This window comes from Larimichthys crocea, chromosome V, assembly GCF_000972845.2.
Source record: "Larimichthys crocea isolate SSNF chromosome V, L_crocea_2.0, whole genome shotgun sequence".
In the NCBI taxonomy this organism is placed as follows: Eukaryota; Metazoa; Chordata; class Actinopteri; family Sciaenidae; genus Larimichthys; species Larimichthys crocea.
Window position 1 is genome coordinate 4,921,792 of NC_040015.1, and position 19,697 is coordinate 4,941,488.

At 41.0% G+C, this 19,697-nt stretch overlaps 2 protein-coding genes across 5 annotated transcripts in view; one reads left to right on the forward strand and one right to left on the reverse strand.

The window, feature by feature from the left end:
* Positions 1-11,102, reverse strand: part of atp10d (ATPase phospholipid transporting 10D) — a 37,084-nt gene extending 25,982 nt beyond the window's left edge. Inside the window, exons 1-4 of one of the 3 annotated variants that reach the window (XM_019265288.2) lie at positions 4,349-5,814; positions 4,104-4,238; positions 3,580-3,917; positions 2,668-2,862 (exon numbers count right to left, since the gene is read on the reverse strand). In XM_019265288.2, the coding sequence (XP_019120833.1) occupies positions 2,668-2,862; positions 3,580-3,866 (482 nt within the window). In that variant the 5' untranslated portion in view covers positions 3,867-3,917; positions 4,104-4,238; positions 4,349-5,814. Of the gene's footprint in view, positions 1-2,667; positions 2,863-3,579; positions 3,918-4,103; positions 5,815-10,968 lie in introns of those variants that run through there. The other 2 variants (XM_010735428.3, XM_027278728.1) reach the window with 2 other exon arrangements.
* Positions 10,807-18,746, forward strand: commd8 (COMM domain containing 8). 2 transcript variants are annotated; one of them, XM_019265289.2, is made up of 6 exons: positions 10,807-10,935; positions 11,580-11,680; positions 13,227-13,382; positions 14,525-14,677; positions 14,910-15,065; positions 17,613-18,746. In XM_019265289.2, exons 2-6 carry the CDS (start codon positions 11,636-11,638, stop codon positions 17,631-17,633), a joined length of 531 nt encoding a protein of 176 aa, XP_019120834.2. In that variant the 5' UTR covers positions 10,807-10,935; positions 11,580-11,635; the 3' UTR covers positions 17,634-18,746. The 2 variants fall into 2 exon arrangements, with proteins under 2 accessions (XP_019120834.2, XP_027134530.1); XM_027278729.1 differs by lacking the exon at positions 10,807-10,935 and adding an exon at positions 11,033-11,143.
* Positions 18,747-19,697: the final 951 nt, after the last annotated feature.

Sequence of the window (19,697 nt, forward strand, 5' to 3'; positions counted from 1 at the left end):
TGAACAGATGCCTGATCCGACTTACTCTCAAACTCAAGCATGGCAACAAATGCTATGCTTAGGCAGAGGAAGTGAAGAAATATTCCATCCCCTCACCTTCATATCTATAAAATCAACACTGACCCCTGAAAATTAAGTCTGGTTTTGCTAAATGTGTTTAAGAGGAAATATAATAGCTTCCTGGATTACTGGTGACGTTTACAGATCAGGAAATGTTTTTTTTGCTTTTTTGCGTCACACAGTCATAGAGGGGGTGGTCAGGGTGGATGCTGGGTAAAAAAAAAGCACAGGACTTTGACACTCACCATTGAGAATCATATCTTGATCATACCTTGCATGCTAGGGTTAGGTTAATAAAAGAACTTTATTCAGTACAGAAAGATAGTGGTTAGATATTTATTACTAAACAGAACCATAAAAACATCATTATTTACAGTTTAATTTCCACTGTTTTGTTAAGTATGAACTTTCTGCAACACTACAGTTACAGTCATTAAAAAAGTTCTGCAATTTAATCTGCTGTTGTAAATTAGAGGGATGTGTCAAAGGTTTAATAACCAAGACTACGATCATGATCCAACCTTGAAGCAGTCTTTCAAAACACCATCATCTCAATTTATAGTGAGCTTGAGAGATTTTTGTTTATTAATTAATGCATGTACAAGGCGGTGTTGTAAAGCACTGCTGTGTGACAAAGGGAAGAGGAAATGCTTTGAAATCAAAAAATGCCACACTGTGAAGGTACCTGCCTCCAAAATAAAGCAGCTATGTTTCACTTCCTTTTCTTTTACTTACTCTGCCTGTCATGCACCCCGTCTTTCTCATTTTGTCATTGTTCTTTTGTTGAACGGAAATTCCCCTTCAGATAAACGTGACAACCTGCTGCTTTTTTTGCAGTCTGAATAAATGAGACAAAAGTTATTGCAGTCTTGAGGCTGTCAGCACAGAATTCCACCTGATATTTTGTTTAGGGCGGGGGGGAAAGTGCACAGGAGTCCGAGATGTCTTGTGTTAAAAGCATGGCCAAGGACAATGGAGGATTCATCAATACATTCATCAATACACTACATGACATGATGTCGCCTCAATTCTGACAAAGCCAAAAATTCCCTCAGAGGGGCAAGGCCTTTGCTATTGGTATCTAGTCATGTAGACAGTTTTGGTTTTATCTGTCCAGGTGTTGAGATATATATGTTTTTTAACAATTCTCAGTATACAGGAAATCTCTACATTGTTGGGTGTTGCATGTAGGAAAAGTGGGAATGTTGCTCAGTTTTCATGTTACCTTAGCAACTTTAGAAAATTTCATCTTACTTGATATTAGTAAGACAATCTACAGACCCTTTCCAAAAAATTAGAATATCATAGAAAAGTTTACTTATTTCCATAATTCCATTAAAAAGGTTAAACTTTCATAGATTATAGATTCAAGGCCCACAATTCAAACAATTTCAAGTATTTATTTGTTTATTTTTACATATACTTCCAGCTCAAAAAAATCCATGAAAACAGGAATTCAAAAAATTAGAATACTGTAAAGAAATCACCATTTACTTCTCAGTTTTTGCTGAAGGAAAGAAAGAAATTAGGATCACATCAAATCAGTCAAAATATGGTACTTTCTAAACTATATGTCAATGTTCAATACTTGGTTGGGAATCCCTTTGCCTTAATCACTGCCTCGATGCACCGTGGCATTGAGGCTATCAGCCTGTGGCATTGCGTGGGTGTTATGGAAGCCGAGATTTCCTTGATGCTTGCTATCAGCTCTTCTTTATTTTTGGGTCTGGTGGCCCTCATTTTCCTCTTGATAATACCCCATAGATTCTCAATGGGTTTAGGTCTGGCGAGTTGACTGGCCAGTCAAGCACTGTGATGGCATGGGATTAAACCAGGTTTTGGTGCTTCTGGCGCTATGGGCAGGGGCCAGGTCGCTTCCTGCGTTGGCTCAGGCTCAGAAGTGGCTGGTTTTTGAAGCTGTGACTCCCACCTCATTTCACTCTTTCTGGATCTCTGCCAGATTCTTGAATCTTCTCTGTTTTATAATCTGCTGAAGCCCACGGTCATCTCTTATGCTGATGCATCTTTTCCTGACACATTTTGCCCTACCACTAGACTTTCCATTGATATGCTTGGACACAGCACTCTGTGAACAGCCAGCCTCCTTAGTTATGAACTTTAGTGGCTTACCCATCCTATGGAGGGTATCAATGATGGTCTTCTGGCCAGTTGTCAAGTCTGTCAGGTGCTTTGAGTTTAGTAGATGATTAGTGTGTGACACAGTTAAAAACATTAATGCCCTGCAAAATTTGGGCTGATTTCTTCACAGTATTCTAATTTTTTGAATTCCTGTTTTCGTGGGTTTTTTGAGCTGGAAGCCCAAATTTTGTTAAAATAAACAAATAAATACTTGAAATCATTTGAATTGTGGGCCATGAATCTCTAATCTATGAAAGTTTATCCTTTTTAATGGAATTATGGAAATGAGTAAACTTTTCTATGATATTCATATTTTTTGGAAAGGGTCTGTATCTATCATACATGTAGCGAAACCCAACCATGCCCGATGTCAAACACTTATTTCTACAGCAATCACCAGCAGCGCCACTGTTCATACAGCATTTTAGAAGTCCCATCTCCAACCTAGCAGAGTAGAGGTTCACTCACCCACAGAACACTCGCACTACATTGTTGTTGACCTTCTTGTCGAACAGGTAACGTCTGTAGTCTTCCAGGGCATCTTTGATGGCAATAACAACGAGAACCACAAGCAGAGGAATCATGGTTATTTCCTTCTGAAAGGCTTCAACAACTGGCACCCAGTTCAGCAACGCCAGGAACAAGAAATAGAGATTAGCAGCTCTGCAAAAGAAGACAACAAGCAGCAAATTAGTATATAGAAACTGAAAAAGTGCAAAAGAGACTGAGGCTGTAGCAGTGCGGCCACACCATTTCCAGTGGTCTCTTATCAGACTGTCTCTTGGTTGGTTGGTCTACCACTTTGGTTAGGATGGCCATGAAATTTGTGGTCTTCATAAAACTGAAGACTAATGAGCTGAACTAGCATTTTCAACCCAATTTCAACCCATTCAAGATTCTCTAGAGCATCTAATCAGTTCCAAAAACCAAAACTTAACCAAGGTGCACAAAAGTCTGGGACAGTGGATATGTCAAAGAATACAATAGTTTGTCTAACTGTGGGAAAAAGCTGCATGTGATGCAAATACAGCCAAAAGCACCCTTGAAATGGAACACAACTTCAGCTTTGTTAAGGGTTGTTATGCTGGACTGGATTAAAACTGTCTGAACTGTGGGTGCATTGTATCTGAAGGAGACAAAATGAGCGATTTCATCCACATTCAGATAAACAGGTTTAACCTGAATCATTAAAATCTAGAGGGATTTGAAACATGTAAGTTGGTAAGGTGAACCATCAGAGTAAAACAATAAAAGGCTGCCTGAAGAAACACATTCCGGCACGTACAACACTGTGTTCTTTTAAAAATAATCACCACCTCCATAAAGAATATGTGTTGTGTGTGTGTTTGTATGTGTTTTGTGTTCAAGTAGAAATCTGACCTGTGGAACTGCTGGAACAGATTCATGGGGATGAAGGTCAACAGGCTGTACTTGGTAGTGCGGATGGCGTTGCCCTTGTAGCTTTTGCAGACGGCTTCATACTCCTGTTGGTGGGGCCCATGACGTGCAAACACTGTTCTCCGCTTCCCACCAACTCTGTGTGGGGAGGTGTGAGCTTCCAGGGAACTTTTGTTGGGAAGGCCATTGGGGGTAGAGTACCAGCCTCGCCCAGAGTCTCCCGCCAGCAGCTGCCGACAGCGATGCTGCACCCAGTGGAGCCGCTCCATCTATGAAGCTGAGGCTCGAGCCAAGCTATGAGAATTCACAATGTCTTCATCCTGTAGAGAGAAAACCACAAAACAGGATGGATGTATTGGAAAATGAATCAAGGAATAGGCTGATCACCTAGCCTAGCCATGCTAATTACTTCTTTTATTAAAGCCATTATCAATCCTTATCAGTTAAGCGACTTACAAAAGAGGGAAACAATCATGGACATATACAATATTAGTGCAACTACTCACACGCTCATGATCTGGTAGGAACTGGTAGCATGTTCCATCAACAGTCAAGAAACGTTTGAATTGCCCTGAGTGTACAGGTGGCAGAGCCAGGCATCGTTCACTGGCAGAGCACAACGGTCAGGAGGTAACGCATGCCTGTATAAGGGCATTCAAGTAGGAGGGTAAACTACTGTGAAACCGAGCATTAAGAATCTGAATTTAGTGTGGGTAGCCATGGAGCTCAATGAGCAAGAGGGTAACGTGACCTTTTGGGTTGATTGAAAAGCAGGCGTGCCAACACGTTCTGGATCATCTGAGAATGTTTCTGTGCAGGCTGGGAGGCGTCAGGAGGTTGTTACAGTAGTCTAGTCACGAGATGACCGCAGCCTGTATCAGGAGTTGGGTAGCATGTTCAGTCAGGTAAGGCCTGATTTCTCTTATGTTGTGAAGCACAAAGCAGCACGGCAGGGCAACCCAACGTGATTAGAGATGGAATCATGATAGATGACTAACTATCTATCATTACTCTTTCTCGCTACCATCTCGGTAGGGGCAGGAGATAGGGAATCGATTTTGATGTTGATGTCATGGTATCTCAATATTAAACATTTAGATTTAATATAAATATATTGCTAAGAATTACATATAACTTGTTTTACATGAATTTCTGTCTGAGATGTGAAGAAAATGAGCTCAAAGTCAACTAAAACACATTAGCTATTAACTAACTGACTAATATTTACTCACTGCAAAAACAGTAATAAATAAATAAAATGAGTAAAGTTCAATGTTTTGGCACCCTGCTGTGCAAACACAGTGGTGAAGTAAACAGGATGCAGCGTTTTTTCATAGAGTGTACACAACTGTCTAATAAAACATAGCCAGGCATACAATGTTGTACCTGGTGATATGGTTCCAAAGACTAGGAATGGAGGTGAACACACAGTGAGAGTGTGAAAGAAACTGTGGAATGTGCTGTCTGTCGGTTCCAAGCCACATCTTTTGAACTCTCTGTGTCAGTGTGCATACTGTACAATATGAACTCTCCGAGGAATGTGCATACAATATGAAACAGCTCAAGGCTAATGTTTGAGCACATGACGCAGCAGGCCTCCTGCGTGTTACCTCTAGTAACTGTGGAGGAAGCTTTTGTTACGTTTCTAAACATGACATCATCGCGGACATGCCCTCTGAGATGAACTGGACATGCGAGTGACATGTCGTGTGCAGCAGCTGACCTGACAGAGAGACACCTAACCTCTCAATGTTTCCATCCAATGAGCAGTCTAACATTACAAATGGAAAAAAACAGGTACAGTGCATGTTGGTTCAGTCATACACTGTGACAACCAAACTTCTCACATAGCATCTCATGACGCTTCCTGTTGTTGTAATGAACTATGTAACTATGATCTTAAGGGCACAACAGAAATCCAGTAAAAACACAAAGGCAGACTTGACCAGGGGCCCCACACACACACACACACACACACACACCGCGTTTTATGTGTTTATATTTCTTGGACACAGAACGACTACAACAACCAGTTCCAAGTCCTTCACTATAAAATCATGTTGTTTCATAACCAAGAAACCATCCAAACATCACTTTAGAAATGCCAAATGAGCAACAGACTGAAACCAGCACTGACACACGATCACCTTAAGTACCAAGAGGTAACGTGTTAGCAGCTTATTTACACATCCAGCACTCACAGAACATTGACCTTCATTCAGAAACACGTTTGACAACTTTCACACGATACTAGTCAACTTAAAGCATTGAAAATATATATATATCTGATATATATATATATATCTATTATCTATATTTATATATATAGATTATATATATAAAGATATATATCTCCACACCACACCCAACACATACATATATATATATATTTTTAGCCCTCTCACCACAAAGCTATTTTCATTCTCCTAATTAGACCTCTTCTCAGTCAGTGTGTGTGGGCACTCTTCTGTTGATTTTTCTTTTACTTATTATCATCACAAAATACGCTGGGTTTGTCCTTATTCTGAAAATATTCCTACTAAACTGTTACAGGACAGATTAAAATAGATATTCCACTAATATTTACATTTACATGCAGCCTTTTCCTTAGCTTCTGTATATACCATAACATTACAATGTTGGATATTAATATCAAACAAAGTGTCCTCGGAAGAACTTTCCAGCCCAGAACATTATCAAGGACCCATCCTACCCTGGCCACATCCGATTTGAACAATTACCCTCAGGCAGGCCATACAGGATATAAAAACCCACAAACAGACTAAAAAACTAATGAGTGGTGCTCCGTATATATGTATGTATGTGGATGTGTGCACTGTTTTAAATTTGTCCATGTTTTTATACTATGTTTTTTTGTACTTCCTGCACTGAAGATGGCACTCTAATTTAAAAGTTGTGTGTGTGTGTGTGTGTGTGTGACATTTCACATTTACCTCATGCTAACTGCTAACAAGGGAGTTGGAAGGTGTAACATTAAACACAGACACTCCCCTGGTGCTCTGAGCTCCCAGTGCAGCCAGAGACAGCTAAGCTAGTCACCGGGTACTAATGTTGTGAAGGCACATGACACAAAGAGCAGTCAAATGCATGCATCAGGTCACGGTTACATTACTTTGGCTCCTCTCGTCCAGTTTGAAGCCGTTTCTTCCACATGAAGTATACTGTCAGTTTGGAAATCAGAATGGAATGTGCAAGAGCAAATATAGAGCAGGACAAATACTCCAAGTCAAAGGCAGGTGACAATGGCTATATCTACAGCGGAAGTGCACGAGTAAAATGTCTTGTGAACTAATCTTTCTCAACCTAAGGCCAGGTGCCCTCCCCCTCTTTAAGAAGCAGCGTGGCTCTCTCACAGAGCTCTGTGACATACCTAATCTGCTAACCGCCATTCTCAAGTGGGTGAGATAATGACTCACACTGACAATACTGAATCCGCTGCACATGCACTGCACTGTCTTCTTTTATGCTATCAAAGTAAGGAAAGGATGCTACAGTGCAAATTTAGGACTTGATGATGTCTTCTTGTGTACACCTTCACTTCATCTCCAGGCAACACCACACGCATGCCTGCACCTTCCTTCAGGGCACAGCTGGAGGTCTGGAAGACACTGCACCTTAAAACCACGAGTCATGATGTCAGTTCAAATATTACGAAGGCCGTTCTCAAAATTGCCCAGATTGTACTGACAAGCCATGGTGGATATTGTCGAGGAAGTTTTTTTTTTTTTTTCCTGCCTGCCCCGAGCATAGCATCCTTTTTCTTTGACCGTAAACACACTTCCTAAAAATAACTAGTTCTTGACGGAGAAGAGAAGTGTGAGTGAAGTTTGTGCTTACTTCAACAAACAGAGCCACAGGGGTGTTAATCACACACTGTGTGATAACAAGAACAGCACTTTCTTATGGGCAGCGCTGAAACTATTATCAGTTTTTTGATCGGACTGTTTTTACGTGAGGTGAAAGCAGAGTGTTGACAGTGTTTACAACGCATAGACCACTGAAACTCGTCAGCTCACACTCAAATCTCTGGATCTATATGAACATTTGTTGTTGAAATGATTGGCACTATATAATTGGTGGACAGAGCCTGTGACGCAAAGCCAATTTGCATTATTTCTAATGACCAGGGGACAAGAGGGCGGCTCCACTGGCTTCAAGAAGTCAGATAGCATTGAGTCTTATGTAAAAATTCGTATTGGTTTATGACCTCAGTAAACAGTTTCCTTATGAGTTTACGGTCTCAATCTCTAGTCTTCTTCCAAACAGCATGATGTTCATCTTGTAAATCATGGTTCCATTTTAGAGTAACATAGACAATAAAGCAGCGTATGCTTTAGAGCGTGACTACCTTTTGATTGACAAGTCATTCTCAGTGAGTCCTCAGAACAAACTGACATTAGTTAGTGCTGATCAAATATGAATCCAGAGTCTGTTACTGTATTGACTATTTCTGTCCTCACATGTTTTCACGAACAGATTTCAGATAAATGAAGGTAACAGCCTCCTTTCTTTTGCTTCCCACTGGATGTTGGAACCTGGCTGGGGGGATTTGCTCCAATTCATTCACAAGACATTAGTGAAATCCAACACTGATGTTGCGATAGGACCTGCTTCACAGTGTGGCTTTTTGATGGTTTTGAGGTTAAGGCTCTCAAGTTTTTTCAAAGCAATCTTTCTGATTTCTTTCCGGATCTGGCTTTGTGCAGGGTCATGTTGAAACAGCAAAGGGATAAACACAAACTGTCGACACAAAGTCAGAAGAACAGTATTGTCTGTTCCCAAAGTTTTTCAGATCAAGGCCCAAAAGAGACATTTTTGTCGACCCAGGACCCAAACTTCAGGAGCTTTTACCCCTCCAGTCATTATGAGGGAAAGGCAGCAGAGGGGAATTGGCTTCCATCATGGCAATATGGGTATGACGTCCACATTTTTGCTCTGCCACCCAAAAGTCATCGTGCTGAACTTCTGGCAGGAACTCCAGTTCTATGAGTACATGTGTAGCCTTCTAATTCCATTTGAAGAGATGACACTCTTCTATTTTAATTAGGAGAATAAATTCACACATCATATCTTCTGCTCTGTCACTTGGGACAAACATTTCAGGTCCCAACCAACAAGTCTGGGAAACATTGGTTGAAATAATTTGTCTGCTGCAGCAAGAATTCACTAGAAATAATGCTGTGATCAAGAAGGACCCAACTTGGGTCTTTCTGTGTGGAGTTGGCATGTTCACCCTGTATCTGTCTCAGTCCATAGAAGAGGTTAACTGGTAACTCTAAATTGGCCGTAGGTGTGAATTTGAGTGTGAATAGTTGTTTGTCTCTATGTGCTCTGTGATGAACTGGTGACTTGTCAGCTGGGATAGGCTGGGATAGGTGAAACTGTTGGTCTCTATAAATAATATTATAAAGAGTACGGTCTAGACCTGCTCTGTATGAAAAGTGTCATGAAATAACTTTTGTTATGATATGGCGCTATATAGATAAAATTCAATTCAATTAAATAACCTCCAGCCCCACCATGGCCATGATGAGGATAAGTGGTTACAGATAATAGATGGATGGACAATGCTGTGATCTAAATTACACTGATAACCAGTTTCTGACTTATGAATACTTTTCACACCAACATCCATAAGTATCTAAAAATACTAATATGTTATGAATATGGACATGTCACATCAGCCGATCAAAGCCAAGTTCAGTTCAGTCAAGTTCAAGTTCAAGTTTATCAAACATCAAGTTTGTGATGGAAATTTCCAATGTATGACTGTTTTATGCTTTAACATTTGAATGTCTAAACAATGTAAGTGGAAAAGCCACATTTTCTTTTCTTTTGTTTCTGTTCCTTTTTATTTTATTCTATTTTATATTTTATATTCATACTGTTTTTACTCAGAGCCTTGCGACGAAATGTCACAATGTACATTGTGAATGTGCAGTTGAATGACAAAGTCTGTCTAAGTCTAAGTAATCAAAAGAGGAAAGTGTGATGGAAATTTCCAGTGTATGACTTTTTTATGTTACCATTTGAATGTCTAGACATATACGTGGAAATGTAAGCAGAAAGGTAACTTGTCGATGCTGTGACCTTTTGAACAGCTAGACAAGAGGCGAGAAACAGGTAACGTATATAGGGATTCTTCCTACTTTTGCAGAAATTAAATGGAGGAATAAGTTTCCCCAGGTAGACTTTTACACTTGTAATGCACCCTCTGGTGAGATACTGTGCTATTTTGTCAGCATTTTAACCATCACACAACTGCCTCAATCTAACCATCCTGGGTGTCATGAACACATAGTTCTGTCCATCTCAACCTTCCATCCAAGTTACTCCAGTCATCAAAGTGCACTCTTTATGATATACAAGTTTGAACAGACAGGTAAATTTTGTCAGAGCCAACTTCTTCCAACTGAAAGCCTTCTCCAAAATCACTTCCTATAAAGACCAAGTGGCAAATCATCCAGGCTGGACTACTAAGCACCTCTCAAGTGACCATTTCCTATTCATCAATTCAATCAATCAATTAAAAAGTCTGCAGAAAAAAAAAAGTCCACATCACCCTGATCCGCGCATCCTTACTGTCCTGGAGGCTGTTAGACAGGCTGAGTCTGTTGATGCTTCGAAGACGAGCCATATGATCTTCTTTTATTCTCCAGCTTTAAACTGTATTATTATGTTTGATTTCTGTATGTTTGTCTTTGTGAAGCACTTTGGTCCAGAAGCCTATTTGCTCTATACATGAAGTCAACTTGGACTTCAGACTTGCATATACAAACATTTGTTTATGACATCCTTCATGACTGTGTCACCAATAATTACCGTAACTAAGACGTGTGCTCATTCTTGTCTGATCTCCCAACTTCATGATCAGCTGTCCATCGAGGCTTTATGATCACCTGCAGCACTATAGACTGAATCTACCTATCTACACACAAAGTGAATGCATTGACTCCGAGCTGGACTTAAACCGCGCCTGTTTGTCCAGCTTATCTAAATGTGCTATCTGCACACTTTACACCTGTTGTTTTATGCGTATATTGTCAGATGTATGGCAGGGGTGCGGCGATCACTGCCTTTTTTTTAGTTATTCTCCGTGCAGGATGAACTTTGAAGCCCTGCACTATCGACCAGACAACATCTGAAAACACTAAGTGTGTGTAAGTGTGTGTGTGTGTGTGTACAGACAGCAGTGTCAGGTGATAGGCCCACAACAGGCCCACAGTGTCTTACACCGCATATTGTTCTCCATTAAGTGTGATGAATGGACAAATCTCCGACAAGCACTCGCAGTTGCTTTAATCCACAGCACGGACGGTGAGACACACACAGACACACACACATACTTACCTGTCGTCTCCCTCCAGACGCCGTCTGTTGTAACAACAGCCGCAGTGTCGCTGCGGTCACATCGCCGTGAAGACGGTCAAAGCAGCTGACAAACAACCGCCCTGCATCATCAAGCAGGATGTGAAACGAAACTCTAGTGGCAACCCCCCCGGCGGCGAGGGCTTCAGTAACCCCGGTACGAGCGACGCCCGCCGGAACTCCATAGACAAAGTGTTGAATTTAACTTTTCCATCATATCAGCGATACCACGTACATGTTTTAATATATGTTGAGCAGGCTTGTGAACTATGGGACGCTTTTGTTGCATTCGGCATCACAGTCAGTCATCCTAAGCGTTTAGAAAAATAACATTTTACACATTTACAAATGATTAGGTCCGCCTGGCGCCCCCCGCGGCCGCCATCAAGGTCACAGTAAAATGATCGTTCTGCCAATGGAGTTCTGCGTGACTTCATTTTAGACTCTATATAACAGCCGGGGAGACAGCGGAACGCACATACATACAGTAAACAATATGTACAGCGTGATATGTCCATCTGCTACCGTTATGTGCGCTTAGTAACAGTCACCGGAGGTGACGAAGTTAATTTTTCCGAGTTCTTTGAACGCAGCTTAGACTACCACGTGACTGACATCAGCTGATCGTCAGGCGGAACCAGAAGGAAACATGGTGTCTTTGCTGAGCAGGTTGCCTGTCACAGACTGTGTGAAGGTGAGTACGTGTGTGTGTGTGTGTGTGTGTGTGTGTGTGTGTGTGTGTTCGGACCTGCAGCACCTACCGTGAGCTTCATTTCATCATCAGCCGCATGTAGATGCACAGCACACACACACACACACAGTGTTTCTATCAGTCAGCAGGGCGTTAGTGTGAATGATGGTTCATGTGTGTGTCCTGGTGTGCCACCACACACACAACGCAAAGATCAGTGTGTGAATGGATGAATTGAAATATCACTGATGCACACACAGTGTTATTGATACAGCAACAAATCATAAAGTGTCATATCTCACCTGAGCGCTCATATGTTCACATGTCATTTCTTCATCCATGCACTAATATCGTCCTCCATTCTCAGATGAACCCGGCTCATGGTGGACGGACACCTTCAGAGGCTGGCCCAGTTCAGTTTAGAGAGAGCAGACATAACAACAATGATAATTAGAACTATACATTTGAACGGACATATCATTAAAAGTAGTGACAGTGACCGTTTAAAGTGGACGTCAGGCACACCACACTCACTGATCTGGGTGCAGCCATGATCCATGAGAACCTGCAACACGAGATAGCAGAAAAACTCACTAATTAACTGCACTAATGAGACATCAGTGTGTACAGATGGAGAGAGGGAAGAGCTCAGTGCATCATGGGCATACTAAGGGATGACCTGAGCCAGCCCTAACTATAAGCTTTATCAAAAAGGAAAGTCTTAAGTCTATTCTTAAAGGTGTTGACCGTGTCTGCCTCCTGAACCCAGAATGGTAGTTTGTTCCACAGAAGAGGAGCCTGATAGCTGAAAGCTCTGGCTCCCAATCTACTTTTGGAGACTATAGGAACCACAAGGAACCCAGCGTCCTGAGAGCGCAGTGTTCTAGCGAAAAAGTATATGTATAATACAGTATGTTAATGTAGTGTGTTAATATAGTGTGTTAATACATTGTGTTAATATAGTGCGTTAATACAGTGTGTTAATACAGTGTGTTAATATAGTGTGTTAATATAGTGTGTATTTTTAAAGATGTAATGTATTTTTAAAGATAGTTTTAGTGCTAAGGGTACTCATGCTGAGAACTCAGTCCTTTTCTTGAAAAATAAATACAGTCATTACAGTCACAGAGAAGTGTCACAGATTTAGCAGAAATGTCCATTAAATGTACTCAATCTGTTTCCTGTCTTTAAATGACAAAGTACATATAATTCTGAATTGAGCTTTCTAACACATTTACTAATGTATTAGTCCATCACATTCCATCTCCTCCTGCTTTAATATGTACATTTTTTGTGTCGTGATCAAGAGATGACTTTTAATTTGAAGATTTGAAGATAAATTGACAAACTCGAAGTTTGTCCCCCAATGCCTGCAGGCTGGGACACACTCAGTTGCACATGATAGCCCTACAGGACCGATTTCATAGGCTAAATGAGCTTACAGTATTAGAGTTGAAAAAAAAAATAAATCAAAGCCTGCCAAGATATCTATTTCTTTATCACAGTACCAAATGTCAAACTGTAATTCCTGGTGTTGTCTGGTGTGTAGTTGTGTCACAGGGTGGTGGATGGACTGTGCGGACGGGATCCTCCATGCAGGGCGGACTACAGCTCCACGTGGAGCCTGGAGGAGTGGCTGGAGCTCCTCAACTCCCTGACGGCCTTCTTCCGCCTGGCGGTGGGCAACAACAGCTCTGATGAAGTGGTGAGACGGCAACAGCAGGACAGGACACACGTGTTTTTAGCTGAGGTTCTAGTTGCTATTTGGATGACTAACTAAAAGAGAGTTGTCCATCATGTTAGATTATTACACACGTTTAACAAATCTATTGTGTCCAGACTTCTAGTCCCGCCCCAATTTGTTCTGTTCTCCAATCACAGTTGAGCAAGCCTCGGTCAGAACCTCGTTCAACCTTCCCCTTTCCTCTACTTCAATATGCTACCTGCTAGCTGCTAGCTGCTAGCTTGCTTTGTAAAAACAAAAAACAGACACAGAAAAGAGACAGAATAGAAACAACAAACAAAACGGAACAAAAAAAAAACAAACCCGCGTATTTAAAAGGAATAATTCAGTACACTGAATCTTAGCACAAGTACTAAACAGATGGTAAAGGTGGATGGCACTCTATGAACTCCCTTGCTGGTCAAGATCAGTGTTTTATCAAAGTGAGCCAGAAATGGCTGCCATATACCCAAACATTTATTAAGATTGTCCATCGTGCTATATCGAACTTTCTCCATATGCAATCTACCAATGAGCTCACTTTACCAGATCTTAAACTGAGGCACAGTATCTGACTTCCAAAGTTTTAAAATCATTTTCTTTGCAGTTACCATTCCATACATAATTGTAGAGAAGGAGAAACCCCAAATAACACAGTCATTGGGTCAGGTTCAAACACACGGCTGCACATAAATGCACTTAAATACTGTATGTTACACCAAAAATGACACAGTTTCAGACAAGAGGTAGGTCAGAGAGCCCTCTGCAGATTAAACATCAGTCTGCACTTTATATTTGAAGCATTTTCAGTTCATGTGGTCGTGTTTACAACATAGACTAGGATGTAGTATGAGTACAGGAATGGACAAAGTTGAATGAGGTTCTGACAGAGGCTTGCTTAACTGCGACTGGAGCACAGTGCAAAAATAGACAGGGTTTAGGAAGGCTCCAATGAGATTTCTTCACATGCATCTGTATAATATCTGTCCACTGTCTGTGTGACAGAAGCAGGTAGTTTTACTTTCAGCAGTGGTTCTAAATCAGCAGGGTGTGTGGTGGCTGTGCTGGTGGTGTGGCTGCTCTCAGGTCAGATTCTCAGGTGTCCCACTGCTGACTGTGTACAGGTGTTGGCAGGGCTGTCGGGTGTGGGCAGCAGCCATGCAGAGGCTGTGCTGAGTGTGCTCAGAGCCAGACGGGAAGAGATCCGCCGCGCTCTGCTGGACAGAACCAACTCCATCTCCTCTGCCACTCTACAGGACTTTGACTGGCAGCTTAAGGTGACCAGATGCTTTATTCTCTGCGTGTTTAATTGGCTTTAGGCATTATTTCAAATCTATTTCTGATGGAGATATCTTTTGAATTTGATTAGCATTATATTTTAAAGTTAATTAAATAAAGTGAAAGCATGTGCGGGCAGTTCAGTGTCTCAGTAAACACAGATATTGTGAAAGTCCTGTCTCCACAGGCTGCTGTGTCTAAATTTCCTCTTCCTGTCTCCTGTCCCTGCAGTTAGCTCTGTCCAGCGATAAGATCTCGTCTCTGCACACTCCTCTGCTCAGTCTCAATCTGGATGTGAGAGAGAACATGGCCCTCCGGTCTGTCACCATGGAGATGAACAGAGAGGAGTTAAACACGCTCATCAGTTCACTAGAGGCTGCTAATAAGGTACACAATGTTGGGAGTTGGTGATTTGAACTCCTGCAATATGAGAGTTGGCTTGTTGGCATGTGATTTTGAGCACAGAGAGTCTTCAGGAAATTATGCTATAATGAAGCTTTCAAAACAGTTTGTAGTTAGTAAAGAAATCTGATCAGTGTCTGATTACGATTTAGTCTTTGGGGGCAATGGATCTGTTTCTAAAGATCTGGAAGGACACCAACACAACAGTTGATGAAGAAAAGAAGGATAGACGCAATAACAGTCATCATCCCTTACGTATGGTGAGTACTCAGGAGGATTCATAACGAGCATAGAATCCCGGTGTTCTGCAGACACAGCAACACTACAACAGAAGCTGGTACACCCCAAAGACTCTCCACTGTGGTCCAATGCTGCGAGGAGTGCACAGACCTATACATCGGGGAAACCAACCAGCCAATGAAACAAACACATGGCTCAACACAAGAGGGCCAACTCATCAGTTCTGGACTTGTTTTCCTACACCTTAAGGACAAAGGACACTATTTTCATGACAATGATTTTGGACAGGGAGGACAGGTTGTTCAAAAGAGGAGTGAAGATGCTGTCTATATAAAAGTAGAGAAACTATCACTAAACAGAACACACATCACTCATCCCCCACACACGATGATGTCCTTTCATCACTTCCCAGGAGACTGAACAGCAACATTCACTCACAGCCAGAGCTCAGGTGACATTAACTACTCAGACATCTGTTGTCACGACAACAAGGAGCACTAACAAACCAAGTGGAAACTATGGCCTGATTAACGAGCCCACCAAGCCCAAATACTGGGTTTCCCCACCAGTCAGTCAGACCTGAAGAAGCCTCTGGCATGAGAGGTGAAACATCTTCATGGATCTACGAAGTCCAGTTACCCCAGATCTAAGCTTTCTAAAAAAAAATAAGATCTATAGTTGTATATCAGTGTGTTAACTTTAAAATACTAATATTTTTTAATATTTAATATTTTAGAAATCTTCTGGTTTTCAGTAAATGATCATAAAGACTCCACCAGTCTGCATTGCACTCCTGTAAAGCTGCTGTCGTTGGGACATGACTTGAGGACTGGAGATCCAAAACGCTTCAATAACCAAAGTAATGGTGACTGTGAGGGTGCAGGTAACTGACAAACTACAAACAGCGGAGGCATCTGCACTCCAACTGGATGAATCAGTGGACATGTCCAAAGACACAGCTCTTGGCATTTAATAACCAACAATAATTATGCATGAACTTTTTTAATCAATCATAAACTAGCTAATAACCCAGTATATAAATAGATTAATGAGGTGAAATAGAAGTTGAATAAAGTAAATATAATTGTGATTATAGGCCAAGCTTAAAATGTGATGGAAAATGAATTACATATGGGGGTCCCTGTTCTGTTTGTCTTTTGTTCAAAGGGTCCTTGACTCCTGTCAAAAGACTCTGTTCTAGACTAAATAATTAACTTAAAAAATATATGAAAATATAGTTTCACTTCTTTCTGCAACAAGGCAAATGAAGCAGAACAAACATCAGTCTATGAGTCTCAGAAATCACCTGAAACTGTGTGCAGATTAAGTGACACTGCAAGAGGCCCTGAGCCCAATGTTGAGAAACCCTGGGTCGCACCAAGGGTCAAGATGGCCAACTGGGCTTTTTTTCAAGACTGCATAAATCAGGTGGTAGTTTTTTATAAGGTGTGTTATAATGTAAGAGAAAGAACTGATGGAGAATAAACACTAGGTGGTGCCGTTGTTCCAGTATGAAGACAGAAAGGCACACAGCTTCAGGTCACAAATCATCCTGATAAATCTATGAATCAAAACATCATAGTTCTCTTTCCCTGCCTAAAACACACACACAGGCCTCTGTGTGAACACGCTGAACACAGTCGTGGGCGTATAATTTATGTTTTAATCCTTCTGGATGGAAGGAAGTGTCCTTGGGCAAGATGGTGAACCCCAAACTGCTTCCAATGGCTGTGCAGAGTGTGAGTGTGAGCGTATGTTATTATGAGCGCTTTGGATAGGAAGTGCTGTATCGCTCCTGATGAGCAGTTGGCACGTTACATGGGAGTCTCTGCCATCTGTGTGTGTGTGTGTGTGTGTGTTGAGTGACTTTGAGTGGTCAGTAGACCAGAAAAAGCTTTATATAAATACTGTTCCGTTGTAGCTCAGTCATATCTGTCTGTATAGCTGCTAAATGGTGTGGTAGTGTACATTGGGCTTATCAGAGCTGCTGCTGGGGGCATAAAATCAAAACAATGTGGTAAAAGGGGCTAAAAACATCCATAGAGCTGAAGGGACCTGCAGAGCTGTGGGTCAGTCATTTATTGGCAATGTGATATGATATAATATATTTTAAGAATATAATTAATTGTTAAACGTGTTCAATATTGAATCCAAAGTCAACTTTTGCAGCATTTTAACAAACACCTACAAATAATACAAATACATCCTCATTGTTCCACTCATTTTATGCGAGTAGTAAATCCGCACGTGTTCAGTCCGATGAGTTGCTGATGAAGTGTTTGTGTCATGCAGGTGGTGCTGCAGTTGAAGTGACAGAAAAGATCGCCGACTACTGATCCCATTTAAACCCACGGCGAGAGGACGCCCGGTGGATGGACGGCATGTCTCCAAACAAGAGATTCTCTGCCATGATTCCTTCCACACAAAGATGTCATGATAATGACATAATGAGTATTTTGTAATTCAGCCGTGTATTTGAACTTTCTTTCTGTTTTTATAATGCAGAGTTGTATCATTGATATGTTGAAGTAAATGTTTCATTGCTTTTTCACTCTGTTGGATTGAATCGTCCGTTAATTCCTGTAGTTGTAAAACAGATACGTGTTCAATGTTAGGCAGCTAAAACATTTTGTACAATTTGGTAATTTTTCACGTTCCAACAGTCAGATCTGTATTCCAGTAAATCAACCCCTCCTCTCATTTCATTAGTTTGATTGAGATTGACTTGATCTAAACACAGAGTAGCCTACACAAGGTGATGCACAGTCACATCTATTTGTGTTCACATTTCTACAGTATGAGCTAATTGATAACTGTGTTTACAGTCTACAAAAGCACAGTGCATTCACACATTATCTCATAATTATGAGTATTTATGAACCTGTCCGGTGGTCGTGGTCACTGCTTCACTCAGTAGAACTTCTTCACAGCCATAGAAAAGCTCAATTATCTTAGCTTAACTTATCTTATTATCTTAGTTAGCCTGATTCATCCAGATGACTTGAGATGTCTGTGCAGTGTTGACATATTAATTCCATCCGTATTAAGTAATGTTGATACTTCTCTCTGTCTCGTAGCAAGATGGAAATAATAGCACACTACATTTGATAGCTCTACCATCATCCTCTGTCCTATTTGTGAGTAAGTGACAACTGATCTCATGATTATGAGATACATTTTCATAATTAGAGAGAGATCACTTCTTCTGAGAAAGTAAAAAAAATAAATTCCTTTTTGGATTTAAATGATTGCAGCGCTCTGGTCCCTCAGCACCCACAGTTCTGGAGGTTTGAGACTGTCTGAAGTGATGCACGAGATGATGGAATTGATGGAATAATCTACCCATGGAACCTGTATTTGAATATCTGTCACAGAGATAACATTGTATATACTATACAATAAAAAAATGGCTACTTTTCTGAATGATTGGAAGGTTCTGGGCTCAGTTGGTTGGGTTTCAGAGGCTGTTTTGTTACCGACTTTAAGAGTCTTGTGACTGCTCTGCGTTTTTTTTTTGTTTTTTTTCACCTTAAGAAGTGAAAAAAAAGTCAAGGTCTCCGTGCCCCTCCCCAATGGAATACTCTCAGTCTGATTGTTGAACTAATGAATAAAGCAACTGCAGACTCCAAAACCTGCCACTGAATGTAACTTAGCTTTAGGCAGAGCTTACTGTTAAATAGCATTAGAGGAAAAGAGAGCCTAGATTACAAATAAATGAAAAAGAATGAAGCCCTTAGAGACCATGGCTGTGCTCATCTGTTGAATCATGAGATATTTTGTCTGTAAAGTTCACATTTTGCACAAGGATGGAGCGTGAGGACCGCTCATCGACTTTCCAAAACGTGTCTGATTTTATTTATCTATTGATTTTTTTGTGTACAAGTGAGACTTTAAAAGCTGGTCCCTGTGCTCACTCTTTCCCTTCCTACAGTCAGCATCAATCCTGCATCATCATTGGCTTGTGTTTTAGTTTTAGTTTTAATAAATCTTGTTTTAGGTAAATCTCTTGTGTGGACTCTCCACTGAAACCCACATCATCCTGAAAACCTATCCTCATCTATTAATGAACCGCAATTACACACTAGTATATATTTGACATGTGTGTGTACTGTAAATATATTTAAGATGTAGAGTGTGATGGTATGATGGATTGTATGATAACCCCCATGAAGATTATGGACCAGCTCTTGGGACTAAGTATCCAATCTTGTGAGTTCTTGAGATATTTTAAACCACAGGCGTATGAACCACCAGACCTAAGACCCCTGTTAGCAGCACAAAACCCAGACAATTGTACCACAGGCCTTGGTGACACTGTCTGTTGCATGTATAGACTTCCCCAAAATCAGCACATTTAACTCAGTGACATACAACATT

Coding starts and splice junctions, on each gene's coding strand:
- commd8 (XM_019265289.2), top strand. CDS start 11,636: ATGGTGTCTTTGCTGAGCAGGTTGCCTGTCACAGACTGTGTGAAG. Junction 11,681..13,226: donor CTGTCACAGACTGTGTGAAG/GTGAGTACGTGT, acceptor TCTGGTGTGTAG/TTGTGTCACAGGGTGGTGGA. Junction 15,066..17,612: donor CACTAGAGGCTGCTAATAAG/GTACACAATGTT, acceptor TGTGTCATGCAG/GTGGTGCTGCAGTTGAAGTG.